The sequence below is a fragment of the Sturnus vulgaris genome, chromosome 3 (genome assembly GCF_052056855.1).
Source record: "Sturnus vulgaris isolate bStuVul1 chromosome 3, bStuVul1.hap1, whole genome shotgun sequence".
Lineage (NCBI taxonomy): Eukaryota > Metazoa > Chordata > Aves > Passeriformes > Sturnidae > Sturnus > Sturnus vulgaris.
In genome coordinates, this window is record NC_142245.1 from 7557089 (window position 1) to 7571473 (window position 14385).

The 14385-nt window shown below is 38.5% G+C and overlaps 1 protein-coding gene across 2 annotated transcripts in view; it reads left to right on the top strand.

Annotated features, from left to right (window-relative positions):
* SOS1 (SOS Ras/Rac guanine nucleotide exchange factor 1) overlaps positions 1–14385 on the top strand; it is a 48832-nt gene that overhangs the window by 32798 nt on the left and 1649 nt on the right. For both annotated transcript variants that reach the window (XM_088160861.1, XM_014891157.2), the window contains 12 exons: positions 403–1058; positions 5376–5457; positions 5685–5807; positions 5954–6057; positions 7162–7384; positions 8063–8182; positions 8497–8659; positions 8996–9113; positions 10443–10615; positions 11518–11634; positions 11794–12058; positions 13109–13227. In XM_088160861.1, the coding sequence (XP_088016987.1) occupies positions 403–1058; positions 5376–5457; positions 5685–5807; positions 5954–6057; positions 7162–7384; positions 8063–8182; positions 8497–8659; positions 8996–9113; positions 10443–10615; positions 11518–11634; positions 11794–12058; positions 13109–13227 (2263 nt within the window). The remainder of the gene's footprint in view (positions 1–402; positions 1059–5375; positions 5458–5684; positions 5808–5953; positions 6058–7161; positions 7385–8062; positions 8183–8496; positions 8660–8995; positions 9114–10442; positions 10616–11517; positions 11635–11793; positions 12059–13108; positions 13228–14385) is intronic.

Genomic DNA, 14385 nt, shown 5'->3' on the forward strand with positions numbered 1-14385 from the left:
GACAAGTTTTGTGCTGCCAAGGGTAATCTTTAGGCTTGAACATGAATGCATTTAACAGCTTATTTCTTTCTGAATGTATTTGTTTCAAATTAAAGCCATCTAAAATTGCTCTGTTGGTTATGGAAGTGAGTGGCTTGTTGGGCTAAGAAGCACTCACAGCTTGCCTGCCTCTGGTTGCTTGTGTTTAGGTAAGACATCTATTGCTGAAGATAAGTAGAAGATTTATTAGATGAGATACTTTAGTCAAGCCTTTGCAATGGTGCTGATACTGTATGATGAAATTGCATTCTCAGTGGAATCCTTGCTTCTCAGAAAGACGATCTGGTGTTTTTGTGTTAGTGGTTGTGTTTTTTTACATCCATGTGTACTAATAGGCTCCCTTTCTCCCATCCTCCACTGAAGTGAATCCGCATGCCGGTTCTATACTCAGCAGATGAAGGGGAAGCAGCTAGCAATTAAGAAAATGAATGAAATCCAGAAAAATATTGATGGTTGGGAGGGTAAAGACATTGGACAGTGCTGCAACGAGTTCATCATGGAAGGAACACTCACACGTGTAGGAGCAAAGCACGAGAGACACATATTCCTGTTTGATGGCTTGATGATCTGCTGTAAGTCAAATCATGGCCAGCCAAGACTTCCTGGTGCTAGCAATGCAGAATATCGACTCAAGGAAAAGTTCTTCATGCGAAAGGTACAAATCAATGATAAAGATGACACTAATGAGTATAGACATGCTTTTGAAATTATCTTAAAAGATGAGAACAGTGTTATTTTTGCTGCTAAATCAGCTGAAGAGAAAAACAACTGGATGGCAGCATTGATATCTTTGCAATATAGAAGCACGCTGGAAAGAATGTTGGATGTAACAATGTTGCAGGAAGAAAAAGAAGAGCAGATGAGATTTCCAAATCCTGAGCTTTATAGATTTGCAGAACCTGACTCTGAAGAGAATATTGTGTTTGAAGAAAGTATGCAGCCCAAATCTGGAATCCCCATCATCAAGGCAGGAACTGTTGTGAAGCTCATCGAGAGGCTGACTTACCACATGTATGCAGGTGAGGCACTTGGTTTGTGCAGCCAAAGCTCAAGGTAGTTAACTCGTTTGTGCTTCTCCTGTGTTGAATACATGCAGCAAAATACATAAAGTGAGTAATGCTTGGCAGTTCACATGGGATATTGCATGTGCGTAAGATAGTTCTCATGCAAGGAATGGGGGTGGGGGCCTGCAGCAATTGAGCTCTAGACAATACTTTTTCCTTTTTTTTCTTTATAAGAACTGCTTTCCCTCCAGACTTCTAAAGATGGGTGACACAGGAAGCGCCAGCATTGTGGGATAGAATTATGGGCCCAGTGTTTTCAGTTCAGAGTTGTACTCCTGTCAGCTATTACCTGTGTCCATGCTGGCATGCCATGGAAAGACTAGTATCAACTTGATAGATGCAGTCACTTGCATGCTTTGGCCTGAGAACTTTGCCTTAATCAGAACTTTAGTGAGGATTTGATTTAAGGACTTTTCACTTAGGGTTTCTCTTTGTGTTGAAGACACATTAAAGACATTTAGGTAGTTATCCAGGTTGACCTCAGTGTGTGGGGTTCTTCTTGATAGCAGCCCAGGATTTTCATAACCTGTGCTGCAAAGCCTGGTCTTGTGTTTGGGGTTTGGCTTTTTTTTTTCTCTGATTCTGTCTGTATGTCAGTTACTCTGAAACTTCATGCATCTTGGTATTAGTGCTTTTCATATTCAATGATTTTTTTTTTCTTCCTTTTTGCACTCTTAATTGTTGTAGGTTGTTCTGCAGCACAGTCCTAGATACCCTGCATAGATCAGGACTACTTGTTTGAAAGAAATTAGGACTAAGCAGAACATAATTTCTGTAGATTAGTACTCTGTTTACTTTTTAAAATACTTACATTTATATCTCTTTGCTCCATTACTATTCTTATTCTTCTTTTAATTTCCTTGAATTTTTCTAACATTTACCAGAAAGCCAAATGCAATGTTGTGCTGGCAGTTTCTACCTGAGCAGTTTTGTACCTGTCTTCATTTTCCTGTAGCTTTATAAACTTCTAGCTCTTTGAATTTTATAGGTATGATTTATGACATAATTTTATGGTCTTGAATGGTAAAATCAAACAACTCAGCCTTAGAGAAAGGAAGACACTTTTCTGTTATTATTTGTAAATCTTGTGTTGTCTTTGCCAAAAAATTAGAAAAACTATTGTATGAGAAAGCTGAGAACATGGGTACTGAGAGATGGCCTAAAAGACTTTCACCAAAAGGATAAAAATAGTTGTCTTATAATGTATTTAGCCTGTCTTTGTAGCCTTAAACATCTCAGTGGACATCTTAATGATGCTACATTGTGCATAATTTCTCAACACTCTTATCTTCTATATCTTCTGTTTTGTAATTGGTTATCTGTAAGGAAAAACATCATTGTTCTCACTATTCTGAGCAGTCTTTTTCAGGACAGCAAAGAAATAAGAGATAGAGTGACTCAACCAAAAATGCTCTGTTGTGCAGGAAACGTGGTCCATTTGTAATGTAAATCATTCAGGGTTTTGTTGCATCTTGTGAGATCCAGTGAGAAGGGCAGCAGCTCTCCATAGTACCAGGTCAGCTCTTTCACATGTGTCAGCTGAATTCAAGGCTTCTCTGCTTGGAGACCTGGGAAGATGAGTCCTGTGGTGATATGTAACCAAATGGCTACAGACTGTAGAAATGCTTTTCTTGCCCCACACATGATTGTGCACGTGTGATGGTTACCTTAAAAGTCTTCATTGCCTTTATATTCAGTTGCCAGAACAGCAAGGGTTTACCTTTCTGAGGCAATTTTTCTGAAATTCAGTGTGACTGGTTATGGCAGCCCTTGATCTGACAGTCTAAAGACAGTATAAAGCTGTGACTTTTCTCTAGGTTTTTATCTTTGTAGGTCAACTGGCATAAGAAATCATTACAGATACACTTGCAAAGGTTATACGAATTTGTTGCAGTTTAGTCAGTTGCTGTAAGTCAAATCAGGTCCCAATTTTTCATAATATATGAAGATCCACGCAGTCCACATTGTTTATAGATATGGATGTTGGACCTTTTATATGTCATCCTTCACCCCCTTGACAAATGACAAAACGTTTTATCAGCCAGAATTTTTTTGCTATGCAACAGAGGCAGCTCTAAGGAAACAATTCTGCCGGAGATGGTAGTCATCCAGCCACTGCAACTCAGCTCAGACAGGGAGACAGGCCTTATGGCCACAAGGTCTGGCAGCCTGTCCGAACTATCCTGCAGTGGAGTAGCAAAACAGGGAGAAATCTCCTCTGCGAAAACAGCTTTCCATGTATTTTTGCATGAGAGAAATTACCCTGCAAAAGGAAGTTCAGGTTCTGACTTTATTTGCATATTCTGGTAGGTTTTCCTTGTTTTAATGTGTTTCTGCATTCATTATCTCATCTTGCCCGATTCTTGTTTAAAAGCAGCTGGATTAGGTGTTACCAACATTTTAAAGTCATGGCATTTTTTTTATCAGTAGGGCAACACTCTTCTATTTTCAAAGCTTTGATATGTTAAGAGTGCTTGTGCGTCATCATAGTGTCCGTTTCCTTTCTTAAGGAATTCAAGGGTGATTATTTATAAATCCTCGTAGAGCAGTTATTGTTCTTTTTTAGCTTTCAAATTGGCTGCATTGAAGAAAGAGTTATCACATGAGCAGACATCCTGGCTAACTGGTGTTGTCTGTATTTTTTTAACACTTACTCATATATTGTACACTATTTTGAGTCACAGTCGTTGCTACTAAGATAACACAGTTAGATTTGATTTTTTGATCTACTTCGTTTGAAATTAAATATGTATTGTGGATTTATATCTTGACCCTATCTGTAAATAACAATAGCTACGACTCAGAGCTTGCAGTGATATGAAAATATTAATTGGTATGGAAGCTCTTTTTTTAATGTAGACAAAAATCTTCTATTTAGAGTAGATGCTGTGTACAGATTGCAAGCTGTGAAAGCATCAGTTACAGTGCTTCTTTAGCACAGCAGAATTTGTGTGAATGAATTTTCATAATGAAGATGATGTGAACAAGGATGACCTTCTTTGTGTAAAAAGTATTGGACTTCTGCCTTTGAAAATAATTTTAGACTGTACAGTTTCAGGGACTGGTGGGAGAGGTATTATGATTAGAAAAATGGAGTAATAAACGACATGTGAGAAGCATAATAGCCAATTGTTTAAGAAATTAGAATTATCATGCAAAAAATTTGCAAGGGAATGCTGTGTTACATGGCACAGTTAAGGTGTGCAGCACATCACTGTGCAGTAAACTGTCACCCAAATGAACAACTCAGTGGGATCTAAGAAAGGTAGAATGTTCATTCAAATGGACAAGATGCTGGTAAACAGTAAAGGAGGATTTTAAAGCAGCTTTTAAAAATCCATATTCCAGGAAACAAATCCAATAGAGCATTAGGTCAAATAATGCAGCCTTTCTATCCTACATGTTACAGCCTACAGGAATTCTTGCTTGTCCTATGTGCTCCTCTTCAGCCACTCTGTGCTAGGAAAATTCCCAACTGGGGTTTGGTTTTCGGGTCTGGATATGGATTTAATATGCAGAGCTGTCACAATCTGCTCATTAATTCTGTTCAGTGATAACAGTGTTAACCTTGTTTCTAGTCAGCTCTGTGCAGTGCCAGTGAACTGTCACTGCATTTCCTCATATTTGAAAACGAATGGGTTTGCTTTTGTAATTATGAGAGACACTTTGGTTTCTGTTTTGAATATTTGATTGTTTTTAAGACACATTTTCATATTTTAAATGAATTGATATGTAGTTAGTCAATTTAAATGAAATCAGTTGATTTTCTTGAAGTGAAATTAATTTAACCTCTAACATAGCTGTCAGATAAAAAATGTCTAGGCTGTCTTAACCATAACTGATTATCAGTTATGCCAGTTTAGGGGAAATATTCTGCCCTGGAAGAAGCCACTTCTACCCAATGCAAAGTTACCTAATGTGTTTTTTGAGTTCTTATGTCCAGATCACTATCAAAACCAAAGTTGTTTACGCATAAATAAAGTCATCTGTTCATTATTTTCAAAATCATCGGCAAAGAATGCTGTCTTTAAACAATTGAAGGGGAGAAAAATCGTTGTGTACCTTCAACAGAATAAAAACTGGTTTTAAGTTCTGCTTTGTATTGCTATTTTAGGAGGTTTAGAATTGTTACCAAAGCCATTTTGGTTTACATCATCTTCTCTGTAAATTGATAGTGTGACATCCTTAATTTTAACAGATAATTGAAGTTATTGTAAAGGAAAAAAAATCAGGTAATTGCTGACATAAGTGTAAAATTATTCTTTGTCTTAGATCCCAACTTTGTTCGGACTTTTCTCACAACATATAGATCCTTCTGTAGACCTCAAGAGTTGCTGAGTTTGCTAATAGAAAGGTATGCCACTGTTAAAAATACTGTTCTTATGAAGTGCATTTTTTTTCCTTTTTACTTGGAGTGTGTAAGATTCTGGCTTTCCAGTTGATTTTGAGTCGCTTCAAACACCTTTTCAAAAATTGTCCAATTCAAGGATTGCCAGTAAAATGTACAAGTTTATATCCATAAGCTTGTGCCCGAGATGGGTGTAGCAGAGTCCTAGTGCTTACACCCATCTTCTGTGCTAGATTTGAAATTCCAGAACCTGAGCCAACGGAAGCCGACCGTATTGCCATGGAGAACGGAGACCAACCCCTCAGTGCAGAGCTTAAAAGATTTAGGAAAGAGTACATTCAACCTGTGCAGCTACGGTGAGTGCTGCATCCCTGAATTCCTTCTGAAGTGCCACCCTTTGGCTGCACCGGCTCTTCGTGCAGCCATGGGCCTTCCTTGCAGCTGCTTTGGTAGGGAAGGTGGAGTGAGCTGTAGCATATTTGTTTATTCTTTGCTTTTGCAGAGTATTAAATGTGTGTCGACACTGGGTAGAGCACCATTTCTATGACTTTGAAAGAGATGCTGACCTTCTGAAACGTTTGGAAGAGTTCATTGGAACAGTAAGAGGTATTTACGATTTTTTAAGTGCTGACATTTTTCCTAGAGCATCCCGTTTCTGAGGTATGGAATGTGATCACTTTTGCTTTCAGGGAAAACAGGATGGACTGCTTATTAAATACTTCATAAAGAGCATGAAATAAACTTTCATTAAGCCCACACACACACTGTTATTCAAAATCTGGCTCCTGTTCAGAATAATGATTGTTACTAACGTCAGTTGTGAATTTTGTTGTAGAGGGACTGAAATAATGAAAAATAATAAGAACCAAGTAATGATCAGGACAAAATAATTGCTTTGATTGTCATTTTAAACTTAACACAGGGGTAATTTTTGTAAAAGTTGCATGGTGGAAACCATTATTTCTTTGAAACAAGAGTTTCCAACTACTTCACAGTGCATATTAGAACTGTAGGACACCTTACCATTGTTACTGTACAGATTTTTCCTGTTTCCTTTTAATTAAAACCAAGACAGACACAGGAGCAATTTGTAGGAAAAGACTATGTCAAAGAAGTGCTTAGTGATTATTTAGCCATTAAAAAGAGGGCAGAATGAGGCAGTTAATACAATGGGTGTTACTGGTAAATTTTCAATGGACTGGTGTGTGAAATTCTTATGGTGCAGATCTAAGAAGGCATTTGGCCTTTCAATTTTATTCTCAGCTTTGATGGTAAATGCAGTACAGAAAGAAGCTTCTCCCTGTTTGTTATTTTGACTTCCTAGGTTATCTGAGGTAATCACCTGCTCTTGCCCAAACTATAAAGTTCAAGGTATTTGCAGAAGTGCATTTTGGGCAAAACAAGATTTGTTCCCAAAAACTCACTGTAAACCCAGAAAAGAAAAAAAAAAACAAAAACACTGAAATCAGAGCAGGAGTCTAATTTAGATGTTCTGATTTGTGCTTGGGCAAAGTTCATGCTCAGCATTGGCTGTTGAGGAATTCTTTCTGTCTTTGAATACTTCTACACTTGTGTGAGAACGCTAATCCTAAAGAATATATGATTGCTTTAGTTTAATAGGTTTTGGGGTTAAATCCAAAGATTCCTGAGTTATACTGATGTCTTAGGAAAAATAGTATTAACTAAATAGTAATTTTCTGTGTGCTCCAGGCAAAGCCATGAAGAAGTGGGTTGAATCCATCACAAAGATAATCAACAGGAAAAAGCAGGCACAAGCCATTGGGCCGAGCCACAACATCACTTTTGAGAGCCCCCCTCCAGCAATTGAGTGGCACATAAGCAAACCAGGCCACACAGAGACTTTTGACTTGCTCACTTTACATCCCATAGAAATTGCTCGGCAGCTCACTCTACTGGAGTCAGATTTTTACAGGTAACTTTCTTCCACTGAGAAGCACGTTGCACAAATCAAAATATTCTTCATGCCTGAAATTGTTTCTGAGGACCTCTGATGTGAAGCCCCCTTGATTTTCCACAGAAATCAAGGGACTTTTACTGGTGGTGTATATTAATTTCCATTTTTGCAGAGGAAGCTCTCTTAAATACAATATGTGTTTTATCCTCTCCAAGTTAATGTGCAAGTGTGTGTGACTGTTGTATATTGTTAATTGTGTTGTGCTCCAGCTTTCTCATGATATTTTCTGAGCAGATCAACCTTTGAGAAGTATGAACAATTATTAAATCAGTTTTCTTCACATCCTAGTTTGTGTAGCAAGTTCAGGACCGTGTCAGATCTCATCAGCTGTCTGTAAGAAATTATTCAGGCATTGGAAGCTCACATTTTTGTTATGGTGAATGAGACGGAGATTTCATTCTTCATTTAGATGAACAGAGGTGGTGAACAGTCACATAGATTATCTGCAGTCTAAAAAAGAAGCATCGAAATACCAGTCATTTAGTCATGAGGGCAGCCTAACATTGTAGAAGAATTTGTCTAAGAATTTGTCTAAATATGAATTCCAAATTCAGTGAAAATCAATAGGGTTTGGAAAAATAATACCTTCTTTCCTGCTTTTAGTTATATTTTTTGATAAAACATCTACTTTTCCAGAGCTGTGCAGCCATCGGAACTAGTTGGAAGTGTGTGGACAAAGGAAGATAAAGAAATTAATTCTCCCAACCTTCTCAAAATGATAAGGCATACAACTAACCTAACTCTGTGGTTTGAAAAGTAAGTGACTTTGCTGAATCTGCACCTACTCTATATCTGAACGTTTACAGTCCATTCGCAAGTATACTGTGAAAAATTCTGTTCTGGAAGAATTTCTGTTTTGGTGTTTAGATGCTAAAACTGGTCCCTGTGAGAATTTTAACATAATGGTCTCAACCTTTTTATTCTTAGAATATTTTCAAATCTCTAAGACATTTTCAGAACTACCTCGAGTAATTTGATAAAATCATATTCGTTTGTGTTACAACTTAATATTTGACTTTGGAAACCTCATCAGTGCTTTAACACAGACCCCAATGTTCTTGTGTATTTAGATGCATTGTAGAAACAGAAAACCTAGAGGAAAGAGTAATTGTAGTGAGCCGGATAATTGAGATCCTGCAAGTTTTTCAAGAGCTAAACAACTTTAATGGTGTCCTTGAGATTGTCAGTGCTATGAACTCCGCAGCAGTTTATAGGTTGGATCATACATTTGAGGTACAGTGAAATGTTTTCCACTTTTGCTATGTCAGTGTCATACAGGGTACCTTGGCTACACTGAAAGCCTGTCTTGTCAGTAAGCATGTGCTTCCAAGGAGCAAGGAAAGTAAATCCCCCAAGAAATTAATCAACCAGGTTGTAAGAGAGAGGGTTTTCTCCTTCGTTTCAGAAGCCAGAAATCTATCCCCACTTAAGAAAGGCATCTCAGGATGGTGGGGCCCTGTCTTCTTGGTCCCTGATTCATGTACCAGTGGGGGCCATTACTCTCAGTATTGTTGCTGGGCCATGCTTTATATTCTCTTTCCAAACAACCTTCTTGATCTCTCTTTTAAGCAAATTCCAAGTCGCCAGAAGAAGATCTTGGAAGAAGCTTATGAGCTGAGTGAGGACCATTATAAGAAATATTTGGCAAAACTCAGGTCCATTAATCCTCCTTGTGTGCCTTTTTTTGGTGAGTACATTTGGTTTGGATGAGCTGTGTCCCACATTAATATTTGGAAAATACCGAGCTAAGGTACTAAACAGAGTATGAACAATAGAGAGAAAAGTCAATTTTAACAGGACAGATGGCTTGGAATTTCAGGTGCCCAGACACAAATACATTTAAAATAACCCTAAAGTGACTATTCAGGGAAGATATTATTTGTAGTTAAAATAACTGTATCTTCAATGTCCTATTTCCATATTTGCTGATTTTTACTTTGAGTGTGATTTGAACGGTTGCAACCAAAAATACTCTCAGTAGAAAGCAGTCACATTAGAAATATTACTGCCATTGACTGGGAGAGAAAGAAAGATCTTCCTCATCAAGGGTTCGAATAAATATAGCTAGAGCCTCATTTCTATTAAAAAGCCTTATTTATATGACTGAAATATATGACTATATGTATTTTTATATATTTGTATTTTATATTTATAAAGTCTTCTTATTTACATATATCTATATGCAGAAACAAAGTTGGGAAAGGAAGCATCCTGTTTATCATCATATTTAACAGTTCTTCTTTGAAGTAGATTGCTGAAATTTAGCGAATTGTGATGTTAAGCACATGTCACTCTTATTCTTAAGCAAGCCACTTAAATATTTGCTGCAGATCAGTTCCAAGTCTGGACAGTGCACTTGCCCAACATAGGCTTCAGGCCAAAACTGAAAGAAGATAGTGTTGATGGCTTTTTTGGCCTTTTACAGATTGGACAAAGATATATTCCAGAGCTCTGCAAAGAAAGATAAGGATAAGATCAACTAAGAAACCTTCTGTCCTGCTTCAGAGATGAGTGGAGGTTAGCAGGATCACATGTGAATAGCTTCAGTTATTTCTGTCAAGTCATAATGACAATTCCAGACACATGATCTGTGGAGTGGAGAGCACTTTTTGCTTCCGAATCTCCAAATTATTTGATGCAATTATGAAGCTAGAATAAAACTTGAAAATAATTTTTGGATTTAGCTGAGATGTCTAGTGGAGAAGAGGAGTTAAGAGAAAGCACTCCTGTTCAGTGTCCTCTTTTAGTGTTCAGTTGTGTGAGCTTCCTAAACCGTAGAAAGGTGCTTTGGGACTTTGATCCAGAAAGGCATCTTTCTGGAAAACGCGTATTAAAATATTTAAATTATTGCCCTTATTGGAAGCTGAGGTGCGATTCTCTTATTGTCCACAGCAGAAGAGTTTTCTGAATAATTGCAGTGCACAAATTAAATTCTTTAAGAATTCCATGTATTCCAGTTGTGACTTCCTTGTTGTTTTGTACTCTCTGTTGAAAACCTCTTCTGTGTGCTGTTTAGGGATTTACTTAACCAACATTTTGAAAACAGAAGAAGGCAATCCTGAATTTCTCAAGCGACATGGGAAAGACCTTATAAACTTCAGCAAGAGAAGGAAGGTAGCTGAGATAACAGGGGAGATCCAGCAGTACCAGAACCAGCCATATTGTCTAAGAGTGGAATTTGACATCAGGGTAAGTGACGTGATTTCCTTCTGTAGTGATTCTGTCAGCTGACCGTAAGCACAGACTGAATCAGAGATGAGCAGAAGACCTGTCATAAAACTCCTCTTGGGTCTCACTGGAAGAAAGGCTAGAAAGCTCAATGCTTGCAGTTTCTTGAGTTTGTTTCATTTTTTTTTCTCAGCTGTTGGGACATTGGTAGATCTTCTTATTGATCAGTGTTAGACAGGAATTGAAACTGGCAGATTCTCATTGTCCTTCACTCACTTGCAATTATTTGTCCAGTGAGCCCAGTTGTCTTTTCCTCCTCTGTTAACACTGCCTTTATGTTCCATGTTTACATGATAGCACTGTGTTTACATCGTGTGTTGATGGTGATGATACTCATATCTTTCTTTCTCTTGGTGCTTGCTTTCCTTGGTCTGAGGTGTTGCCTAAGTAGTGTCCTCTCTGGTTGCTTTCCTTTCTTCCTTTTTTCTTTTTTCTTACAGTCTTTTGAGCTATACTTTCAGAGAGTCACAGGACATGTTATCTTAAGAGATTCTGCAAGGTTTTTTTTTAATTTGTTCTCCTCAGGCTTTGACAGAATGCATTGTGGGAGCAGCCTTCCCTGCATCACTGTAAAGATGGATTGTTTGCAGCTTCTGAAAGTATTTGAGCAAACCTGGTCTGATTTTGCACTGCAGAAAGCATTTAGGGTACTTTTACACAGCTGGTTTTCAAGCCCAAGCATAGCAGTAGCAATGTCCAGAAAAGGCCTGTCAACAAACAGATTTAATAGCTTAAGTCTGTCATTACCTCTGACTCCAGCATTTTCTCTCTTCTCTTGAACAGTTGTGATCATTTGTGCTGTAGAAACTAGCAGTATTAAGAAGCATCTTAGCTGACAAGTTGTCTGCCTTATTGTATTGCAGAGATTTTTTGAAAACCTGAATCCAATGGGAAACAGCATGGAGACAGAATTTACAGATTATCTGTTCAACAAGTCACTGGAGATAGAGCCACGGAATGTCAAGCCTCCTCCAAGATTTGTTAGTATTCGATTTTTGTACTTATTTTCCAAAAAGTGCTTACATTTGTCATTCTTAGATGGCAGAAGTCATTTCAGATCTCTGACTTCATAACTCCAAAGCTACATTTAAGTGATCCCATAGCCTTTTGATTTTAATTGATAGTTTCTGTCTTTTCAGCCCAAGAAGTACAGCTACCCTCTCAAGTCCCCAGGTGTTCGTCCCTCTAATCCAAGGCCAGGTACCATGAGACATCCCACACCCCTGCAGCAGGAGCCAAGGAAAATCAGCTACAGCCGCATCCCAGAGAGCGAGACAGAAGCCACAGCGTCTGCCCCAAACTCGCCCCGGACCCCGCTGACCCCACCCCCTGCTTCTGCCACTTCCAGCACCACCGACGCCTGCAGCGTGTTTGACTCAGACCCCTCCAGTCCTTTCCATACAAGTAGGTGGTTGCAGACAGCATGTGCCAGTCACATTTTGTGGTGTTAGGCAGAAGAAATCAGATTTAGCCTTCTAAAGTAACTGTAAAAATCATTGCTTTTGTCTCCTTGCAGCATCAAAAACTTTTGGTATTTCTTACTCCCTTTTTCTTCAAAAAGTTTTTATTGTAAAGGAGAAGCTGAAAAGAATTAGGTGTGTTAAACAGGGACTGTTACAAGTCTTTAGAGGACCTGTCAAAACCAAAGGCAGAGGTAATATCTAGGGCCCATATATGTCCCAAAGAAACTTGTGGGATTTGCTGCCATATATGTATGTGTGAATGTATTTGGTGACTATCTGATGGTGAACTGTGAGAATAAAAAATTAATCATTTGTGGGTGCCTTATTCTGCTGCCTGCAATTCAGAACTGATTTCAGTGTACATGGATGAAATTAATTCAGAACTTAAAATCAGCATTTGCTTGCTTTAAATCCGTCAGGACATATCCACGCTTCTTCTGTCTTTCCCAACATACAAGGAAGATCGTATTTTATGGTGTGCCCTTAGTATTTAATAATGGATATAGGCTCCTTTCACATATGAGGCTTTTCAGAGGTTACTCCTGTGTTCATCTGGTTTCCACAAGGAGATGAAATTACTTCCTAAAGGCAGAAGTTCCTTAGCAGAGCAGTGTCATTGCTGAATATCCAAGCCAGATCTTTAGAAATCCTCTGGAGAAGAAAGGATTTCTTTCTTGTTGGGTCCATCAACTGCAGGTTTAGGATATTGTTTTAGTGCTGTTGTAACGTAAGATCAAGTTTGTGGTGTGGTTTTGGTCTCAAGGATTACTCAAAGAGAGTTCAGGAGCTGATGGCCACAGAGATCTTTGCAGCTCAGAAAAGCAGTTTATCTGGCAGCTGCAAGTTAGAGGCTTGTTTTGTTGTCTTTATTTACCGCTTCCTTGATTCATGGTGCTTTTTATGAGCAATCGCTTTATTATTTATGACACCTTTATTCGCAGCAATATTGAGCCGAAAGTTTATCATTATCAATTTTTTTAATGTCCCTTAGGATCTGCTTCTGTGTCATCCATAAACTTTGCGAAAACTTTAGATGATGCTCCTGTCCCTCCTCCTGTTCCTCCACGAAGAAGACCAGAATCTGCCCCAGCTGAATCCTCCCCATCAAAAGTAAGCAGAGAATAGGTAATTTGTTCTTCTAGGAGAAGTGAGGCAGATATGATAGAAAAGTAACTCTTAAAGACAGTGCAATTATTTTTTGAAGAATTGTATGTGAAAGAGTAAGCAGCTATGTATTTCAAGCCTTCACAACCCTGCCTTGCTATGTCTTGATTTCAAACAAATAAAAACAGATGGGACCTAAATTTAGGGTTAGAAATGTCTCATCTACTGATGTGCTATGCTCAGGCCGTTGCATTGCCTGTGAGAACTTGAGGCTTCACGCAGATGTTTCCATTAATTGTTTCAGAGTATCATTTTAGGATATATAAATAAGAGTAAGAACTGATGAACAGTAATGATGGAAAGTGCTGTACACAACTCTATCCTCTGGAAAGTTTCACCAGAATATTTGACCCTGATGCTGTGGTGCTCAAATGCTTGCTTTCCCTACTTGCTTACCCATCCTGTCTGCCTGCCTGCTTAAGCCATGGCTGCATTTTCCTTTTGCATTTGTCTGACAACTGGGATCTGATCCAGCCTTGTCGCAGACAGTATCAAATTTCACCTGATTTCAGTGGAAGCTCAATTGTGACTTCAGATTTGAAAATTCTACTCAAAATTACTTCAGAGCAGATAGGTCTTAGAAAAGAGCTTATAAGTAGCTCTTCAGCAGTTATTTTCAGACTACAGGAAACTGTTTTGTCAGTCAGCAGAATTTAACACATCACCAAAATGTATCTGAAATCCTGCCAAAATGGATTTGAAAACATTGTGTACATGATAGGGTGTTGAAGATCAGTTATCCTGTCACTGTGGTCTGCAGCTTGGGAACTGTTCTCTTCCATAATTCTGACTACTTAATTCCATCATCTGAGCATAGTTTATTTTTTTCCCTGTTCAGCATCATCAGCCTCTCCTTTTTCTCGTTTTCTTGAAGAAATATCTGGTGTGTTAACCCACTCCAAGTGCTTGTTACTGGGGAGGTGGTGGGAGATATCCAAACCTTGCCAGCAAGCAGACCTGGAACTAGCATGGAAATTGTTGCTTTGACCATTCTTTGCCTTGCCCTTGTCCCTCTCTGTGCATCTTCATTCCTTCCATCCTTGGCTGTTCACTCATGTGTTGCTGCACCCCTGCTAAGAGCAATCTACAGTGCAGGAGGGGGCT